General features: G+C 45.9%; 1 protein-coding gene across 1 annotated transcript; it reads right to left on the reverse strand.

Moving 5' to 3' along the window:
- Positions 1–5,166: 5,166 nt before the first annotated feature.
- LOC130112123 (SH2 domain-containing protein 7-like) lies at positions 5,167–13,788 on the reverse strand. Its single transcript, XM_056279416.1, has 6 exons — positions 13,610–13,788; positions 11,481–11,570; positions 7,572–7,737; positions 6,947–7,162; positions 5,392–6,069; positions 5,167–5,303 (listed from the first exon to the last, which is right to left on the reverse strand). Exons 1-6 carry the CDS (start codon positions 13,786–13,788, stop codon positions 5,274–5,276), a joined length of 1,359 nt encoding a protein of 452 aa, XP_056135391.1. The 3' UTR covers positions 5,167–5,273.

Raw genomic sequence — 13,788 nt, forward strand, 5'->3', positions numbered from 1 at the left:
CTAAAAACGTCCTTATGTAGGTCTTCACCTCTGACCCTGGGTTACGATATTTGGCCTTATATCCTTATATCTTATAACCTCATATCTGCTCTATCACACCCTTAAAATCAGCAGGTGGACTGGCAACCCTGAAAGACCAAAAGCGAATCCTGGCAAGGTGGGCTGAACATTTTGAAGCCCTACTTAACCAGCACTCATCCACTGGCGTAAATATAGGTGGTGCAGCCGGTGCAGTGGGACCAGGGCCCGTCGCTAGGGGGGGCCCGTCAATATTTCTGCATGCATTGTTCTAGTCCAATGTTACGTGTCTGTTTTGAGCATGTGACGATAGCTTGTTTAGCGTGCGCATATCATTTACCTATCTAGCCTACCTAAGTAATGTTAGAAAAATAAAATCAAGCAAGCAAGCATGAGTTACACACATAAAAGTGGATGTAAAAAGAGCGAGGAGAGCAAGGAAGAAGAGGAAAGCTGCAATGCGTGCTGCGTGCATGCCAAACCATGCAATGTACCAGGTTTTGAGTCTGATGTGTGCCCCCCTGTTACTGTCGAATGACCAGGCTATTAGCTATATTACAGCCTAGTTGCTTTGTTGACTTGTTTCATTGCCTTGTCGACTGATGTGATTTAGAGACCGTCTGTTCAGGTTTCCGAACTCTGTCCGTGGTGCGTCCGCTCTCCGTGGTCTGAAGTGTAGCCAATCTTTGACGTACTGACCTTTACAATAACTCATCTGTGTAAACTTTGTCTGTTACTTTGATATTTCTATTTTATTTGTTATATTTTATGCTGTGAAGCACTTTGTGATCGTATATCTGTGAAAGGTGCTATACAAATAAATTACTAAAATTACTTACTAAAACCACCTATGGTGGTGATGGTGTGTGTGTGTGAGCGAGTGAGAGAGAGACGGGGGGGGGTCTACGAGGGTTGCTTGCACCAGGGCCCATAATAAATACGTTACGCCAGTGCTGACTCACCAACCGACCAATCCATCCTGGAAGAGGTCTGGGATGGGCGGATGAACTGGCAGCTCACCAACTTTTAGCACGCTCAAATTTTCAAGAAGTACTTGTAGCCATCAACTCCCTCAAGAACAACAAGTCCCCTGGCAGTTATGGTATCTCAGCAGAACTCCTAAAACAAGGAGGATACTTGTGCACTAGAATGATCTATCAGTACATCCTGGAGGTCTGGGACCAGAAGAGTGTCCCTCAACAATGGAGGGAGGCTAAAATTGTCACCCTGTACAAAGACAGGGGTGACAAGTCCATCTGCGGCAACAATCGCGGCATATCCCTGCTAGCTGTTGCAGGCAAGGGCCTAGCAAAGGTCATGCTATGCAAGATGGTGAAGCACTTGACAGAACATCTGCTGCCAGAGTCACAGTACAGTTTCAGGGAGAACAGGAGTACTGTGGAAATGATTTTCACAGTAAGACAGCTACAAGAAAAGTGCCGCGAACAACATCAGGACCTTTTCGTGGCTTTTGTCACCCTCTCCAAAGTTTTTGACACTGTGAGTCGAGAGCTACTTTGGGAAATCCTGAGAAAGGTTGGCTGTTCGAGTAAATTTGTGAACAATCTATCACAGTTCCATGATGGGATGGTAGCATAGGTGGCCATAGGAGGACAGGACTAGGTGCCCTTTAATGTATGCACTGGAGTGAGGCAGGGGTGTGTGCTGGCACTGGTACTCTTTTTCCTTCCTACATTTTCCTCCTTTGTGTCACAAAGCTTTTTCATAAAGCTCAGGGCTCTCATTTATAACCCTTGCGTATGCACAAAACGGAGCCTGAAAGAGGCATACGCCACTTCCCATGCAAAATTTGTGATTTATAAAAACAAACTTGATGGGCGTACTGTTCTCTTTATGTGTTCAACTTCCAAAGTGTTAACATAAATAAACAGCCAGCCAAACTCCTTTCCAAGAGCCAGGTGAGCGTCCTTGCTCCTTTATTGGCTTCGTACATAAGGTAAGTCAAGATAGCACGTTGAATTAGAGTAATACTAGAAAAAGAAAGATACAAAAATAGACTTAAATGACTGCTATGTAAACAACAGGTAGGCTACATATGAACAGCCTAGCACTAACATTGTAGACTATTTTATTTTATTTTTATTTTCCTTTAAGAAGACTAGACCAGACATTTCTAGACAACATCTATTTTCCATACAGAAAGGAAACAGACCGAGCATCAACAGCACTTTTGGGTAAGTATACAACAGCTTAAGTATGAAAATTTACATTAACAGACGACTAGGACCAGGTAAGTACCAGGTAAGTATGGTATTGCATAGGTTACAGCGTATTAAACTATTATTTTTGTACAAACTTAAACAATACGCACAATAATCATTAATATCAATTCTCTAACATGTAAGGAATATCTTAAACTTACAGCCATTGCTTTCTGAAGGATATTCACAGCAGATTCCTTTTGATTACACTTGACAAACCATGACGATTCGACCATGCCCTTTCACAGTGGTTGATGCTAAATCCAGCGGGGTGTAGGCACGGAAGTAGCCGTGATTGGCTGTTGCGTCGGCCAATAGACAGCGCGGAACTTCGAAGCGCGCTGACTTGAAACAAACGATGCTCACTGAAGCAATTAGCTAGCTAGCTTACAACTGACCTTAACATTGCCAGATCGTACTGTAACAACAGCTAACGTTAACGCTGGCTAACAATGGAAATTCAAAGAGTTTAAACCCTAAACAGCAACCAATCACGTCTGCTTCCGTGCCTACACCCCGTTGGATCTAGCATCAACCTTTCACAGTTTACAGCGACTTCCTACTTCCCGTTTTTCCCCTATTGTGCTGTTTCAAAAATAAAAGCTCCACTTTCAAAATAAAAGTTCCCCAATCATTTGTGCATATAACGATACAAAACGTACTTGAACAGTCAACTTAATGTCTCTTCAGCACACCAACATATTCGGGGCAGAACCACGGGAGAATGTGCGCACCTGTACGTAAACGCAGATGGTGAGGTGGTGAATTGAAGCCAGATTGTAAAATGATGCCTCTCACACATTTACGCCCATTTTTTTTGGCGCACGCCATTTTCGACTTTTGTGCGCACGTACAATTTAAGTAAGGCGATACTACGCACTGTTTTAGAAATGAGACCCCTGGAAGGCAGTAGTGGGATCACAATAGACTTTAGGCTAGATGGAAACCTCTTAAACATCCAAAGGTTCCAGGTACTCACCAAGTCGTCAGCAGTGCAGGTCCTTGAGCTGCAATACGCTGATGACTGCGCTCTTGTAGCTCACATACCAGAAGACCTGCAAACCGTCCTAGCCACAGTTGTGAATGCCTACAGCAGGCTGGGTCTATCAGTCAACACCACCAAGACTGAGGTGTTATGCCAATGGAGGTCCAGCCCCCCACCCACTATGCCTGTTTTCACAAGAACATCAACCACTCTCAGCTGCTCCATCTTCAAATATCTGGGCAGCGAAACTCACAATAGAATCAAACAAGCCTCTGTAGCCTTCGGCAAACTCCGACGTAAGGTCTTCCAAAACAAACACCTCCGCTGCACATCAAAATGGTCATTTACAAAGCCGTCTGCATCACAACTCTCCTATACAGCTGTGAAGCCTGGGTCACATACAGCTGCCACCGGTGCTGCAGCGGTTCCACATAAAGTGTCTGCAGTGAATAATGGGGATCACGTGGTGTGACCGTGTTCGCCATGCCGAGATTCTTGCTTGAACAAACTGCAAGAGCATAGAAGCCTCGGTCACTGAATACCAACTGTGCTGGCTTGGGCATGTCATCAGGATGCCTCAAGAACGCCTGCCATGTCAAGTTCTGTACGGACAGCTTCATCTGGGCCGCCAGTCCGCAGGTGGTCAGAAGAAGCAGTACAAAGACCAGCTAAAAACATTGCTTGGGCCTCTGGGTAGCGTAGCAGACTATTCCGTTGCCTACTAACATGGGAATTGCCAGTTCAAATCCCTGTGTTACTTCGGGCTTGGTTGGGCGTCCCTACACAGTACAAACCTGAGAGTGTACAAATGGATCCTTTTGGGTCCATTTTTACACTCTCGGAGTTAAATTAACACTCAGGATTTTACTGTGTACAGACACAACTGGCCGTGTCTGCGGATGGGACGCCGGATATGGGTATGTGTCCTGGTCGCTGTACCAGCTCTGGTCGGTCTGAGCGACTGTTCGGGGGGGGGGGGGAGGAGGAGGGAACTGGGGGGAATAGCGTGATCCTCCCACGTGCTATGTCCCCCTGGCGAAACTCCTCACTGTCAGGTGAAAAGAAGCAGCTGGCGACTCCACATGTATCGGGGGAGACGTGTGGTAGTCTGGAGCCCTCCCAGATCGGAAGAGGGGGTGGATCAACGACCGGGACGGCTTGGAAGAGCAGGGTAATTGGCTAAGTACAACTGAGGAGAAAAGGGGGGAAACCCCCCCCCCGTCCAAAATCTAATCACCTTAACGTCTTTTGAAACAGCCAAGGTTTTGTGATGGCGTCACAGAGCTCAAGTAGGCAGGCGAGCAACATTCCAGCCAATAATGTCATAAAACGTTTTGGACGATCCAATCAAATCGTGAAGGATCAACTCACAGCCTTCCCTACATTTTGTTCCACCCTGATATCTTGTTTTATTTGGAAAAACATCAGATTTCAAAGGAAGATACATTCTGAATTCTGTTTCACATTGTCTTTAGATTCCCGAAGCTCTGTTGAAGATGAACTGCAGGGGTTTTTTTTGGCCACTAGTAGCAATACTGAGGAAAAAGTGGGACCCCCATACGGCACAAATATCACTGGAGTTTCTGAAGAGTTTCTGAACATCTCTGAAGGTAACAACTTTTTTTCAGGATAGTGAATGGGGTCTAACAACACACTCTACATCTGCATGATGCTGACATAGAAATTGTTGCAGTTCAACTTTAACTACGTTCTTCCTAAGCAGTCAGTTTACATCCCCGAGAATATCCAGGACTTGCTGACCGACACACGGTCGCCGTCCTGCTGGCCACATGTTGATACATTAAAATCCATTTTGATTCAAAATGCAAAAAATTATTTTATTTATGTGGTATACGTATTCTTTTTAAAACATGCCTTTATGAAAAAAACAATTTTTTATTATTTTAATTTTTCACTGCTCTTACTTTCTTGCATCAGTATTCCAGGAATTACAGTCAGAAGAGTTCATAGTTGCTTTGAACATAAAAATGGTAAACGGAAAGCTGACATCATCTTCATCAGCCTCGTCTTCTCATTTCCTCTTGGAATCAGGAAAAAAATTTCCTCCATTTGATATTCTGCACATAATAAAAAAAACAGAAAAAAATCTTGTAAATCTTTACAGCCATCAACAAGTTCAATAATTTGGAGATTTGCACGGCTTACATTTTTGCCCCAGGTGGACTTGGGGTTTTTGGTCTTCAGCTCCTCCAGGGTCTCGTAGGTGTTGCTCGGGGTGACTTCATTCTCACCTGGAATCGGTTCATAGGTGTCATCAGTGACACAGGAGGACTGATCGGGAACTTCAGCGTATGTGCCATCTGTCTGTGGTGCTGGCCGGTCTTCGGGTCCCGGAGAGCTCTGGTAGAGCGGGTTCGACTTCAGCAGTTGGTTCTGGTGGTCCGGCTGTCCACAGTCCAGTCTGGCATCATCCCTGGGAACCTCGTGAAGGGAATATGTTTGGCACGTGGCTCTCTTGAGCGGAGTGGGTGAGTCTGACGTCAGCCTTGAGGAGTGGATACTCAGCTGATTGGAGAATTCCTCCTCGAGATGTTTATCCAGTCGAGGGAGAGACTTGCTCCGGCTCAGCATCAGTTGCAGCATCAGTTCAGAGTACATGGCACTAGGTGCCGTGACGTCATCGAGACCGCTGTGGTCACTTGGGTCAATATTTTCCCCCCTCGGGCTATCATCCAAGACGGGCGCTGGGCTTGGACTCGGTCTCAGGTCTGTGTCTGCGTGGGTGTGCTGCTGGTCTTGGCTGTGGGTTGAGCTCCTCTCAGGCAGGCATTCACTCAGAGAATGGCTCAGCGGAAGACCTCGTTTTGGTACCGGAGGCAACACCTAGAGGGGAATTGCCAATAGAAACGTTATTTTTATGAATATATCGATCATCTAGCTCATCAGCTAGATGAACTAGCACTGGCATGTGAAGGGGATGTACCGTAGGTCTCTTCCTGCATGTTTTCAGGGGATGAAACAATGAGCTTTAGCTTTTTTGTATCACGATACAGGGATCACGATTCAATATATCGCGATATATTACGATACTGTAAGAAAGGTGATATATTGCAAGTTCATAGGCCTGTGTTCTTTGTGCTTATGCTACTTCCTGTCTCAGTTCACGTTGTTGGGTTGGAGTGGAAGAGTCAAATGGCTGAAGATAGATTACAACACTGCCATCTAGCGGTCGTGGGGTTACACACAACACAAAATGTTCGCCGCGAACCTTTACATGTAAACAATTAAAAAGCGACATAGTGGGTTTAAGAATCAATACAGTATCGCATAAGATAGTATCGCGATACTTGAGTGTATCGATATTTACTTACATCCCCTATCTCTTACAGTCATCTTTGTATTCAACAGCTCGATAAAAACGCAGAGTGCCTCAGAAGAACCTCAGTAGAATGTTGTTAGTTTCTATTTTTGGCGATTGCTGGCTCAGTCTCTGAAAGCCAACTTCTCCCAGATCTTATCTTATTCTTTACATCGTTTATATGTATAAACAGATATTCACACATATTAGTGCGCCAAATCATAGTTGCTGAAAGAGTTTGGGATTTTGGTGTCATTCGGTTCTGACCAAAGTGTCATATCTATATAATCCAATAACTGAGTATTCTGATGTGCTGCCGTCCTCAGTGTATAGTGCATTAGTAAAGACTCGTTTGGTTTTCCATATGACACTATAACAGAAGAGGTATGGTTTTACCAGTACCTGTGATGGGGACGTGGCGCCAACAGAGACGCTTCCTGTGAGCTTTCTGGTTTTGGGGGGAAGTGCCGGCGGATGATGAACCTTCTGGTTCTTTGTCCGCTCACTGGTCTGGTCGCTCTTTTGGTCCCATATAGTCCTCAGAGCCTGGACACTCACCCCTGCCACCTCCTCCTTCGCCTCCAGCTTCACCACATCGTACAGGTCACTCACACTGTTCTGAAACACAAGTCACAGAAAATATTCTTTTGCTTTACTCCTGAGACCCCAGTTAACACAATCTCCTACACATTAATGTTAGAGTCACGTAAGATCTGGGAGAAGTTGGCTTTCAGAGATTGAGACTAGATGTTATCTCATGTTTAGTGTCTGTCAGTCTCCATGTCTGGGGTGAAAAATTACTTTGCTTAAATGAATCAAACTCCAACAGAAGTAACCAGGCCTCCATACTGTACTTCATGTTCAGTTCAACAGACATTCTCTTGGAAGCAAAAGAAAGACATCTCTGGTCTTTCATCTAAATTAATTTCTAAAAAAAAAAAAAGCAAAAAAAAAAAGCAAAGCTTCCTATCAGGGATCTTGCAGCCATCACCATCACTATCACTATCCCAGTCCTGACAGTCTGTACCTGACTCCAGCAGCATGTGAGATGCTCTCCAAAGGGCTGGATGGGTCGGAGGCGGTAGTGCTCTATCAGCTCTGCCAGGCTGCGGTGGGTCTGACAGTCTCCAGAGACCGCCAACCTCCCGTCTTGGCTCTGATTGATGACAAAATGGCGGCATCTGTCCTCTCCCCTTCAGCAGAATGAGATGAGGCACATTGGTGAATAAAAGATGTTTCTAACTAGATACTGTGGGAAAACTACCGGAGTATTTTTATTATTTGAGGTTTAACTGACTTGATTAACTGAGTATGATTTTTAGTTGTGACAAACATGTGATTTGTAATATTTCTACTTTAATGAATCATGGTGTGACTAGCACATGTCAAAATATGATGAGGAAATATCATGTAACGAAAAATAAAAGCAGTTTGTCCAACTTAAAAATTTGAGATCACAGTCCTTCCTTATTACTACCGGTGTTTCACAGGGCTCTGTATTGGGACCCCTCCTATTTATTATTTACCTATTACCTCTTGGCCACATTTTCAGGAAATTTGGCATTCAATTTCACTGTTATATGGATGACACCCAGCTTTATCCATCCACCAAGCCTACCTCCACTCTTCCACCCACTTCCCTTTCTGACTGCTTACTAGAAATTAAATCCTTGTTTTCATACCACGTCCTCAAACTTAATAGTGATAAAACCGAGGTCCTCCTAGTAGGTACTAAATCTACTTTGGCTAAACCTGATAGTTTTTCTCTAAGTATTGACAATTCTATAGCTCCTCCATTGCCTCAAGTTAAGAGTCTGGGTGTCATCTTGAGCAGCACATTATCTTTTGAAGCTCACATCAACAATGTTACTTGGTCTGCATACTTCCACCTATGCAATATTAATCATCTTCACCCGTCACTTATACCTAACAGCACCGCCATACTCATTCACACCCTGGTTAGATTAGATTAGATTGTTTTATTAGCCACACAACAAAGACCGGTGGAATTTGTTTTTGCAGCACAATACATACGTAGACAACAACAGACACTACACATATTACAGAAATAAACACATCACGCATAACAATTAGGTGAATGGTGGTATTTATGCCAATGGTGTGTGAGGATGGGACTATAGGGAGGAATTCAGAGTCCTGGTGGCTAGGGGAAAATAACTGTTTGAAGTGTTTAGTCTTAGTGGACAGGGACCTGTAGCACCTCCCTGAGGGAAGAAGCTGGAAGAGGTCATGAGCAGGATGTGAGGGGTCGGAGGTGATCTTCTTTGCTCGCTTTACAGTCCGGTTAGTATGTAGAGATTCAACTGAGGGGAGTGGGTTGCCTATGATTTTGGATGCCTTGTTGACAGTCCGCTGCAGTTTTTTCCATGTTTGGCTGTCTGTGCCACTGTACCATACTGTAATAGAAGATGTTATGATGGACTGGATAATGGCTGAGTAAAACAGATCTGGTATTTTTTAAGCTGCCAAAGAAAGTAAAGTCGTTGTTGAGCTTTTGCAATGATATGTTCTGTGTTAATTTTCCATTTCAGGTTATTGCTGATGTATGTTCCAAGGAATTTAAAAGAGTCTTGGTGGTGATAGGGTCTCCGTTCATTTGTATGGGTGTTTTAGGATTCGCCATGCATCGGAATTCAATAATGAGTTCTTGGGTTTTGGCTGTATTAAGCAGAGGGTTGTTGTTTGCACACCAAGTGACAGCTTGGTCTACTTCAGTGTTGTACTGGGTTTCACCATTGTTTGATATGAGGCCTACAATGCTTGTGTCGTCTGTGTATTTTATTATTTTCACAGAGCTTATCTGTGGATGTAAAGTGGGTGGTGTAAAGTGAGAAGAACCATGGGGAGAGAACACAGCCCTGCGGAGCACCTGTACTGAGGGTAAGAGGGTGTGAGGTTAGGTTAACCTTCACCCTCTGTGGCTGAATCCAGTGGCATATGGCTGGGTCGATGTTCATATCCAAGAGTATGGTAGAGTTTGAGTGGGTTGATGGAGTTGAAGGTGGGACTAAAGTCTATGAACAGGATGCGTGCATAGGTGTTTGGTGATTCCAGGTGTTGCAGGGCACGGTGCAGGGCTATGCTAACTGCATCCTCAACAGACCGGTTGGCTTGATAGGCAAATTGATATGGGTCCATCATTGGGGAGGTGCAAGATTTCAAGTGTGACAGAATGATGTGCTCAAATGCTGTCATGGCCACAGATGTCAGAGCAACTGGTCTGAAGTCATTGAGGCAGATGATCTTTGAGGTCTTTGGCACAGGAATGATGGTAGAGAGTTTGAAGCACTGTGGCGCTGTACATTGGCTTAGAGAGGTGTTAAATATGGTGGAAAATATTGGGGCTAATTGTGCTGCACAGTGGCTCAACAAAGCAGGACTGATGCCATCTGGCCCTGCTGCTTTCTTAATGTTCAGCTTCTTGAATGTTGCTCTCACCTCATCCTCCTGAATGCAGAAGGGTGGCATTGGAGTGGGAGTAGGGGGGGTGGCTGGTGGAATAGGTTTTTCAAACCTTGCATAAAACTAATTTAATTTATCTGGGAGGTTGTGCTCATTATCTGGAGGGGAGCAGGGGCGTTTTTTGTAATCTGTCATTTCCTTAAGATTTTTCCATATTGATCTGGAGTTACTAGAAGGGAATTCTTGTTCGAGTTTTGTTGTGTAGCTAGATATCCCGTCACATCCTGAATTGACTACTCTAATTCTATCCTCTTTGGTCTTCCCCTCAACTGTCTTCATAAACTGTGATTGGTCCAGAATTCAGCTGCCCGTATCATTACCAGACCTCCTTCCATAGATCACATCACTCCTGTTCTTCAGCAACTCCATTGGCTCCCTGTTAGATACCGTATTGACTTCAAGATCCTGCTCCTCACCTTTAAGGCCCTTAATAACCTACCTCCTCCATATCTCTCTGAACTCCTTCATATCCACACACCCTCCCGCACCGTCGGATCCTCTTCTGCCCTCCAACTCACTACACTGTCGGCTGCTTGACTACCATGGGGTCTAGAGCCTTCAGTCGTTCTGCCCCCCGCCTATGGACCTCTCTCCCACAAGACATTCACAACACTGACTCTCTTTCAGCCTTCACATCCCATCTCAAAACGCACCTTTTCACACTGGCATATTCAGTCTGATCCACACTTCATTGAGTTTTGTGCAGATGATGATGTTGTACTTATCTCTTGTGTTAACTTTTTATTGTCTACCCTGCTTTGTTTTGATTTTATGCTGTCTGATACTTGTTTTTTACTTTGTTCTGTAAGGTGTCTTTGAGTGCCCAAATAAAATGTATTATTATTGTTATTATTATTATTATTATTATTATTATTATTATTGTTATATGACTAGTAAATATGATAACATGACTAGTAAATATGATGACTACCAGTAAACATTATACCAAGCACATGTAATAACATGACTCATAAACATCCCAATATGACTAGTAAATATAATAACATGACTCATAAACATCCCAATATGACTAGTAAATATAATAACATGACTCATAAACATCCCAATATGACTAGTAAATATAATAACATGACTCATAAACATCCCAATATGACTAGTAAACATAATAACATGACAATAAAATATAATGATATGGATGGTAAATATCATAATATAACTAGTAACTGTGACTAATGAATATGACATGACTAGTAAATGTAGTGTGACTAGTAAATATCATCAGGGGTTTCTTGGTAGTTTTGTTGTTGTTTGACCCCTCTTATGTTTGGTTGATATGACTGACGTAAAGCCTAGCTGACGTGATGCTTAGTCAGCATGATGGTTAGCTGGCATGATGTGAAGATGGTGAAGATGGGGAAGGTGGTGAAGATGGTGAAGGTGGTGAAGGTGGTGGCAGGTTGAGTGGAGTGGATGTGATGGAAGCTTTGCTCACTTGTAGGAGAGGATGTAGCCGATGGCCTTCTCACTGAGGCGGATGAGAAAGCAGCCCAGAGTTTTATCTCTCAGCAGATCTTCAGCTTCCCTGAGCCACAGACAAATCCATCAGTTAAACATTGTCCTAGGCAAATCACATTTAAAACAACGCTGGCCTCGCCCTCTCCCTCTCCCTCTCGCTCTCGCTCTCTCTCTTCCCCTCTCTCTTCCTCACCTCGCTCTCTCTCTTCCCTCTCTCTTCCTCCCCTCGCTCTCTCTCTTCCCCTCTCTCTTCCCCCTCTCGCTCTCTCTCTCTCTTCCCCTCTCTCTTCTCTCCCTCGCTCTCTCTCACTCTCTTCCCCCTCTCACTCTCTCGCTCTCTCTCTCTCTCTCTTCCCCTCTCTCTTCCTCCCCTCACTCTCTCTCTCTCTCTTCCCCCTCTCACTCTCTCGCTCTCTCTCTCTCTCTCTTCCCCTCCCTCTTCCTCCCCTCACTCTCTCTCTCTCTCTTCCCCTCTCTCTTCCCCCTCTCACTCTCTCTCTCTCTCTCTCTCTCTTCCCCCTCCCTCTTCCTCCCCTCGCTCTCTCTCACTCTCTTCCCCCTCTCACTCTCTCGCTCTCTTCCTCCCTCTCTCTTCCCCTCCCTCTTCCTCCCTCTCGCTCTCTCTCTCTCTCTTCCCCCTCCCTCTTCCTCCCCTCGCTCTCTCTCTCTCTTCCCTCTCTCTTCCTCCCCTCGCTCTCTCTCACTCTCTTCCCCCTCTCACTCTCTCGCTCTCTCTCGCTCTCTCTCCCCCTCTCTCTTCCTCCCCTTGCTCTCTCTCACTCTCTTCCCCCTCTCACTCTCTCGCTCTCTCTCGCTCTCTCTTCCCCTCTCTCTTCCCCTCTCTCTTCCTCCCCTCGCTCTCTCTCTCTCTCTTCCCCCTCTCACTCTCTCGCTCTCTCTCTCTTCCCCCTCTCTCTTCCTCCCCTCTCTCTCTCTCTCTCTCTCTTCCCCCTCTCACTCTCTCGCTGTCTCTCTCTTCCCCCTCTCTCTTCCTCCCTCTCTCTTCCTCCCCTCACTCTCTCTCTCTCTTCCCCACTCTCTCTTGCTCTCTCTCTCTTCCCCCTCTCACTCTCTCGCTCTCTCTCTCTCTTCCCCCTCTCTCTTCCTCCCCTCACTCTCTCTCTCTCTCTCTCTTCCCCTCCCTCTTCCTCCCCTTGCTCTCTCTCTCTCTCTTCCCCCTCTCACTCTCTCGCTGTCTCTCTCTTCCCCCCTCTCTCTTCCTCCCCTCGCTCTCTCTCTCTCTTCCTCCTCTCACTCTCTCGCTCTCTCTCTCTTCCCCCCTCTCTCTTCCTCCCCTCACTCTCTCTCTTCCCCATTCCTTCTTGCTCTCTCTCTCTCCCCCCCTCTCTCTCTCACTCTCTCTCTTCCTCCCTCTCTCTTCCTCCCCTCACTCTCCCTCTCTCTTCCCCCTCTCTCACTCTCTCTCTCTCTCTCTTCCCCCCTCTCTCTTCCTCCCCTCACTCTCTCTCTCTCTCTTCCCCATTCCTTCTTGCTCTCTCTCTCTCTCTCTCTCTCTCTCTCTCTCTCTCTCTCTCTCTCTCTCTCTCTCTCTCTCTCTCTCTCTCTCTCTCTCTCTCTCTCTCTCTCTCTCTCTCTCTCTCTTTCGTCTTTCTCTCTCTGTCTCCCCCCTCTCTGTCTGTCTGTCTCTCTCTCGGTCCGTCTCTCCCCACCTCTCTCTCTCTCCCCCCCCCTCTCTCCTTCCCCCTCCTCTTTCTCGCTCTCTCTGTCTCCCCCCTCTCTGTCTGTCTGTCTATCTGTCTATCTGTCTCCCTGTCTCCCCGTCTCTCTCTCTCTCTGTTGCACCCACACCGTCCTGTTGCAGGAGACTACACCAGGACCCAAGCTAAAATGTTGACGATTCAAAATTCAGTTTGAACTCCAGCCGAACAAACGAAAGACCCCCAAGAGCGGCACAGATACACGTTTTCAGCAAATACTCTAATACCTGTGTCTACACGTGTGTGTGTGTGTGTGTGTGTGTGTGTGTGTGTGTGTGTGTGTGTGTGTGTGTGTGTGTGTGTGTGTGTGTGTGTGTGTATGTGTGTGTGTGTATATGTATATATATATATATATAGAGAGAGAGAGAGAGAGAGATTTATCACTGACCTCCTGCTGGTGAATCCCTGAAACCAGTCCGGGAAGCTGCCGTCGGGCAGGAGGAGCGGACTCTGCGTCTCGGTGAACCAGCGGAGCACCAGCTCCTTCAGGCCTCCGTCCGCCGCCTCCATCCTGCCGCCGTCCCGGCAGACGGACGACACCGCGGCGCACCACGCCCGTCTCTCCAT

The sequence above is a fragment of the Lampris incognitus genome, chromosome 4 (assembly GCF_029633865.1).
Source record: "Lampris incognitus isolate fLamInc1 chromosome 4, fLamInc1.hap2, whole genome shotgun sequence".
NCBI classification, from domain to species: domain Eukaryota; kingdom Metazoa; phylum Chordata; class Actinopteri; order Lampriformes; family Lampridae; genus Lampris; species Lampris incognitus.